General features: G+C 42.7%; 1 protein-coding gene across 1 annotated transcript in view; it reads left to right on the forward strand.

The window, feature by feature from the left end:
* LOC106810794 (alkaline ceramidase-like) overlaps nt 1–2872 on the forward strand; it is an 8060-nt gene extending 5188 nt beyond the window's left edge. Inside the window, exons 4-6 of the mRNA XM_014814246.1 lie at nt 199–336; nt 1732–1901; nt 2181–2872. Of these exons, the coding sequence (XP_014669732.1) occupies nt 199–336; nt 1732–1901; nt 2181–2362 (490 nt within the window). The 3' untranslated portion in view covers nt 2363–2872. The remainder of the gene's footprint in view (nt 1–198; nt 337–1731; nt 1902–2180) is intronic.
* The last annotated feature ends 4958 nt before the right edge of the window (nt 2873–7830 follow it).

Genomic DNA, 7830 nt, shown 5'->3' on the forward strand with positions numbered 1-7830 from the left:
AGTCACCGCAGTAGACGTTAGATGAGCGCTGTCGCTCCGCGGCACTTGTTAAAATACTGCAGACATAAAACATGGACAAGTGTAAGAACATGTAAACTTCGTTATAACCAAAAGTAAACTTGTCTCATGCATTATGTGCACTTCTTATTCTTATGGAAGCAGATGCTGCAATAATATTTTATTTTCTTGTTCTTTCAGAAATTGGTTTCACTTGGCTGTTTTCTTCATGGGACTGTCTTGCTCAATTCTCGCATGTATAAAACCAGTAGTTAATGCTTTCGCGCTGATGTTCTTTGGAATTCCAAGTTCGGCCGTGTTGTTTGCTGAAGTCCGTAGGTAAGCACTGTATGTGTATGTACACATTTATTATTTAAGCTAATTATTAAAGTATTATTAAGCTAGCTATACTTTGATTTCCTTCAGAGAACACTGAATGCATACTCTTTGATGTTGTGTATATGTACGTACCCGTAGTTGTTACAAGGTTTTTAGCTCATCTGACGTAGTCAGGTGCAGCTTGTAGAATCGCATGATTGTCCGTCCGTCCGTCCGTCAACAGTTGGGCACAAATCTTAACCGCTCGACGTACGGTCACGATATTCGGGACGTGGGGGGGTAATCCGAAAACGAGTTGGGATGTTGAAGCTGGGGGTCAAAGGTCAAAGGTTAAGAGGTGTTAAAGAAGGGGGAACATTCCCTCCTTAACTTAAGGTGTAGGGAGGAAATTCAGAATTGCGGCACAAATATAAACGGCTTGACCTAGGCTCGTGATAATCAGTGTACAGCATCATGGTAGGAAAAGCCATCACTGTGCCGAAATTGGAGATCACGGGTCAAAGGTCAATGGGGCACAGGGCAGATTTTAGACATTGTCTGAGGACATGGTCTGACGTAGCGATTGAAAAACTTTTTTGTTTCAGCGGTGACCTACCATTTTTATGGCTTTATTGAAAGGACCATGAAATGTACTTTCCGCTGACATGCGAAGAGTAAGTGTTGGATAACCTTTTGACCCACAAGAGGAGGGTTAAACATTGATTTGTTGACTATTAACAAAGGACTGAACTGCTTTTGCTATTATTAGAGACCATACCTGTGTGAATGTGAGGCTACAGTTGCAGTTTAATTGCAAAGGCAAATGTTTGTTGAACAAGGTTTACGCTCCTTAAATCATATTATTTTCTAAAGCAGTCTGTCTATAGCACCCTGAAGGCTGAATCAGTGAATGCTCGTGTGGGTAGGCAAAAACATAGGGCAGCCCATGGCTGGCACGCTTCTAATCATAATTGTTGCCTGCCAACCTGCAATGCACATGTGTCTGCAATGCATGGAGATTAGGTGGGTGCGAAAGTGTAGCTGATATATTTGTTCGAATTGGCTACGAAAGTCAAACAAGAATAAAGAAGACTTATGTATAAGACGTCTTGCTATGCAAAAATGAATTCATCAGCAGAACACCAGACACCAGATGAGCCCTGTCGCACTGCGGCACTTGTTACTCTGTTGCAGCTTGCCAGGTCACGTTTATGATTGTGTGTGTGCATGTGTGCGTACCTTTGCGATTGTACTCATTTGTATTTTTTATATGTGTATGTTCCCATTCGTCTATGAACCTGCATGCTTGTTTATGCATCTGCACATGAATATCCTCACGTGTGGATGTGTACACATGTAAGTGTGAACATGTAAAGTTGTTCCAGATAGCATATGACGATTAATTTTGCTCTTTAGGTGTGATGATAACCGAGCGGTTCGGCTGGGTGTCCGATGTACTTTCATCTTTGTGCTTGCTGTTCTGTGCTGGCTAAATGACATACTCTTCTGCGATGTGTGGGTTGCTCTGAATTTTCCGTATTTACACTGTGGTTGGCACATATTCATCTTCCTGTCATCATATACTGGTAAGCATTTTTATTTCTATGGGCCAGATGCATTAGTATAGCCCTGTAGTACTAGATTGTTTCACTGAGCATATAAGTTTTATATCTTGGCATTTCATGTGTTTGCTTACATTTATATTGCTATGGGTATTGGCTAGAGTGAGCTGAGGCAAAAACATAGAGACATTGCTCATATTATAGTATCTTATCTGGCTTCATTCTGAAATTGTAACATAGTGCAACATATGTGAATGCAATTTTATTATGTTTTCTCATATTATATTGACATGTGTTTTTCAGCGTGCGTTTTGTTTGCATACTTTTATGCAAAGGCCGAGTTTCCTGAACAAATCCCTACGCTCAGGTTTTGGCCCAGAGACGATTGGGAGTTGGGCGTACCATACGTTATGCTGAAGCGTCGTGGCAGCGTTTCACACATGAAGATAAATAATTACTCGAGTAAATCATCTGAGATGTTCTAAATACTCTCCTCATGTTACCGTATATTTAGTGATATTAATTGTGACTGGGTTATTCTAGCTTGAATTATGTAAGTCAGTTTGTCTTCAATGTGAGTAATTTCTATAGGATAATTTTAGTTATATCACTGGACCCTTTCATTGTGTTTTTGTTCATGTTTTATATTTAAAATTGATGTATAATAACATTGACTAATATTCATTAAAATGGCAATTTAGTATAATTTTATTATATTGCTAAGTACTGTCACATAATGTGTAAGACCAAATCGAAAGTACAATTGTAGTTCATAAAAACTAAATGATACCTGAAACGTTGGTGAGGTTGGTACATTTCTGTTTCCCTCACTGTAGGGAGACTTTAATGTGGGCATATTGTGTAGCTCATTATAGAAATGAGTCATCAATTTGTGTCTAGTCCAATTTCATTCTGCAATGTGTGTTGACTTCTGAAGTAATCCAATGGTAATCTTGAAGTTGAAGAGTTAAACAACTTGATCAACTCGCTACTAGGGCTCATAGGGTCTATGTCCCCCAGGGTACTGCCGGAACGTACCCTGGGTACGGTCCGGTATACCGGAACGTACCCTGGTCACTATTTGAAATGGTTAGGGTTAGGGTTAGGGAGTAGGCGTAGGCGATTCCCTAGACTCGTTAGTGGAGTAGGCGAGGTACGGCCCGGCATATTAGATAGTACCAGGGTACGTTCCGGCAGTACCCTGGGGGACATAGACCCTCTCAGCGCTACTAGGACGAATAACCTGTTGCTATTACATTTCTTGCAAAGATTACTATCTCACATTGTATGTTTATGAGAGGTATGTAGTTTATGGAGGTTTATTCAATTATTGTTTTTCTAATATTGTTTGAAAATTCTTGGAGATGTTGCTACATGTTTATTTTACAATTGTTTGAATGCGGACAAATCATTCTTTTTATAGTATATGAGGACAACGAATTATTATACTACAGATTATAGCTGTTTGAAAACATTTGATATCTGAACCAAGCTTTGATTAACTTCATCTGAGAAAGTCAAGAACAATGATGTCCTCATTTTCTTATCAAAGAGATTAAAAGTGTTGACGTAGGGGCGGTCGCAAGATACTTGCCGAGCAAGTCTCTAATCTCGCGATAACATTTTTCTTATTTGTGTAATGTTCATGTTCATGTTGTAATGGTTATAAGTATAGCAGGGGCGTAGCTAACTCACTGAATAAAAACTCAATAAATGAGTCCGTTTGCATGTTGGCAAAGCCAGCTGTTGTCGACTAGGGACACTTAGTCATTGACCTAGTAATTGTATCTTGGCTTGGAAGGCTGGAACTCCCCTCCCCCGCTAGCTACGCCCCTGTAATAGGCAGGTGCCTGAAACAGAATGTTTGTGTGCTGTAATATTAATGGACACCATTGTTACTGAAGAATCGATCTAATAATCCGTCGCCCTTAGGACCATGAATGATATTACCATTGACGCAACGTGTGTATGGCACCGCGGTTTTTTCTAAAATGTTAATGGGTTGTTAGCAGAACAATATCGTAACTCTAGGTTTGTAAGAGCTAGCAACTCTACAATTCGTAAATTATAGTCGTATATGCGCACAATCTGTTGGTGGTCACTGTATAGCTCCGTTGCATGATGGTAGTGCCAGTGACATTGTCGTTATAACTGTTGTTTTTGTTATTACTCATAGTGAGACAAGCTATTGTATTTATTACCATTATTTGTTATATGCAGCTTATTATAATGAGAGGAAATCGGGCGATGATGCTACGGTTAATGTAACTGCAAGCAGTAATCAGTACTATCAATGCAACAGATAAGCACATAAAAATAAGAATATTGTTCACTTTTTGGTTGAATTGTGAACCTTTGCAGACGCGTACTATTATGACTTCCTGAAATTTTCTGATATAGTGGCAATTGAACAGCACCACCTGGTGGATTACAGCACCCCCTGGTGGTTGAGCAGTATTGCGTTGTGCCACTCTCTGGGTTTGGCCATAACATCAACAGTACTGTTAAGTAAAAAAAATAGCTGAAATGATTCTTATATAGCTATCTTGATAATATAATAGCGATTTATTGAGAGCAAAAAGCAATACCTGCTCTACCGCCAGGGTCGCTGTACGCCGCCAGGTGGAGCTGTTCATTTAGTATTATATCTGAAAATTTTCAGGACCTTATGTAGTACATGTGTGCCAAGTTTCACAATTCTACCCAAAATCGTACAATTCATGTGCTTATTTGCCGTACTATATATAAGGGTTTATATGAAACATGTGCCATAATGCATTGTACTTGTATTTGCAGTACATCAATTGGAATCTGCAATTTTCCATGTACTGCTTATAGTCTTATAGAGGAGTTGCATATACTCACAACAGCTGTTGTAGTACACTTTATAAGATTTTTCTAGGGTCATAGCAGGCCGGATGGTCATTATATAGTCGTAAAATAAACCTATCTATCCTCATGCATAGATAATATGTTCGTGGTTATAGCCAGTAGGTTTGTAACATCAGGAGCTAATAATGACAAATTTTTGTCATTATTAGCTCCTGGTAACATATACGTGTATGTACAGATCAGAACTCACCTTGGTTAGCAAATGAAACTCCTACGTGTTAAATATGTTGTCAACTTTCAACACAGCATCGAACGAGATGGGTATCAGGGTATGTGAATAATAGTAATGCTGATGAATGATGTCGTTGCTAGTATGTGGCATCGTTTCTAAAGTACTCAGTCTTAAAAATGTGTATAATTTTACATTTCAGAATAAAAAACAAGCTTCGGGATCCTTATTACTGTTTAATTGCATTATTGTCAAAAGTCATTCGTCTTACTCTACTTACTTTTCATGGTAATTGTAACTTGAATGAAGAATTAAATTACACGAATGTAACACAAATGGGCTACTACTCCCATTCTATCTCTCTCTCTCTCTCTCTCTTTCTCTCTCTCTCTCTCTCTCTCTCTGCTCCTCGTCCGTTCTCATCTCTTCTCATCTCTTTCTCGTTGCGGCGCCACGTGCTAAATTCCACGGCAGAGATTGTAATGATAGCGGGCCTGAATCTGGCGTGGGCTAGGCTCAGTAAACCCTGAAACCTAAAGGTAGACGTATAGAGCAAGCTTATGTATTATCAAGAGTCCATAATAGAGATTATATTTATCTGTCTCTATTATGGACTTTTGATATTATGTAATTGATCACATGTACAGGAAGAGCAGCACGTCATCCTGCTGATTACTGTTCGTGTACCATACATTTGTTGAAGCCGGTGGCAGAACGTTTCTGAAAGTCGAACGAGAGTACAAACATGACACTTTCCCAACCCTGCTTACCAAAACGAACGCGCGCACACACGACCGCGGGCCGAACGTTAAATAGTTGCGCGCACATACGTTCGGTTGTGATTTTGGAAGCGATTGATCAATAATTATTATTCTCTCGATCAAATACGGCCCACTAAAGCAGCAATTCCGTTTGTTCCGCTTAGTGCCGCCAAGTGATGTAACGGTCCGGGGTTCTCTCCCGGAAATTTTTTAAATACCAAAAAAATGTGACATTTCCATGCAAGCATTCTGAGTTTTCAAATATTATTTTTTTTAACTGGAGTTCAGATCTTGGAAGGGGTTAAGATCCTAGAATTCTTAGATCTTGTAATTAGATTTCTATAAATTCGTCATTGAAATAATTTATGAGAAATTGCGCTTAATTCACTTGTGCCAAAATTATATAGCCAATATACTAGCACTGGGTAGAAGCGTGCTGATAGTAGAAGTTTTGATGTCAACACTAAAGTTGTGCTCTGTTCTGAGCATAAAATGTAATGAAATGTGTGTTCTGTACACAGGGCCGGACACACTAGGCGATTAAATCGGGCGACTAAATCGGGCGACTTAATCGGGCGACTAAATCGCTGGTGAAATCGCCTAGTGTGTCCACTCAATCGCCGCCGATTTAGTCGCCCAATTTAATCGCATAGATCAAAACGTTTTGATATTATCGGGCGATTTAGTCGCCCGATTTAGTTGCCCGATTTAATCGCCTAGTGTGTCCGGGGCCGGCGATATAATCGCCCGATTGTACAATTCATCAGCCAATCAGAGTTGTTCAATGATACTGACGTAATAGCGATGTTTCATGTTTAGTATGTCATGTCATGTAATAGCAATGCACGCACGCACGCACACACTCAATCACGCACGTGTGCGTGCACACGCACGCACGCATGCACGCACGCACGTCTACGTGCACATGCATGCACGCACACACGCACGTGTACCTGCACACACACGTACGCACGCACGCACACATGCACACACGTGTACCTGCACACGCACGCACGCACGCAGGCACGTACGCACGCACGCAGGTGAACGTGCACACGCACGCAGGCACGTACGCACGCACGCATGCACGTAGGTGCATGTGCACACGCACGCACGCACGTGTACGTACACACGCACGCACGCACGCACGTGTACGTGCACACTCATGCACGCACGAACGTGTACCTGCACACGCACACACGCACGCACGCACGTGTACGTGAACACGCACGCACTCACTCACACACGCACGCAGGCACGCGCGTGTACGTTCACACGCACGCATGCACGCACGCGCGCACGCACGCATGTACGTGCACACGGCACAGCATGTGGCACGCAGCGTGTAACGCACGCAGGCACTGCACGCTGTAAGTTTCACACGCACGCACACACGCCGACCATGTACAGCGTGTAAGTGCACACGCACACACGCACGCACGAACGCACGTGTACGTAGCACACGCACGCACGCCACGCACGCGCGCGACGTGTACGTACACACGCACGCGCGCACGTGTACGTACACACGCACGCACGCAGCGTATGCGCGCACGTGTAAGTGCACACGCCCGCCATGCACGCACGTTTACATACACACGCACGCACGCATGAAAGCACGCAGGTGTACGTACACACGCACGCACGTCTACGTGCACATGCATGGACGACTAGGCGATTTCATCGGCGATTTAGTCGCCCGATTTAATCGCCTAGTGTGTCGCACTCGACTCGCGCGATTGAATCGGGCGATTTAGTCCCCCAATTTAGTCGCCCGATTTAGTCGCCCGATTTAATCGCCTAGTGTGTCCGGTCCTGTAGCTATACTTCATATAATAGCAAGGGGGCGGTGGGTTAACCGGCCATTTTAAGGGCCGGACACACTAGGCGATTAAATTGGGTAATTAAATCGAGCGACTAAATTGCCCGATTCTATCGCGTGAGTCGAGTGGACACACTAAGCGATTAAATCGGGCGACTAAATCGAACGATTAAATTGGCCGGGTGAAACCGGCCTAGTCGTGCATGCATGTGCCCGTAGACGTGTGTGCGTGCGTGCGTGCGTGTGCACGTACACCTGGCGTGCATTCATGCGTGCGTGCGTGGTGTAGTAAACGTACGTGCATGCGTC

Source organism: Priapulus caudatus, unplaced genomic scaffold (assembly GCF_000485595.1).
Source record: "Priapulus caudatus unplaced genomic scaffold, Priapulus_caudatus-5.0.1 Scaffold474, whole genome shotgun sequence".
Classification (NCBI taxonomy): Eukaryota; Metazoa; Priapulida; class Priapulimorpha; order Priapulimorphida; family Priapulidae; genus Priapulus; species Priapulus caudatus.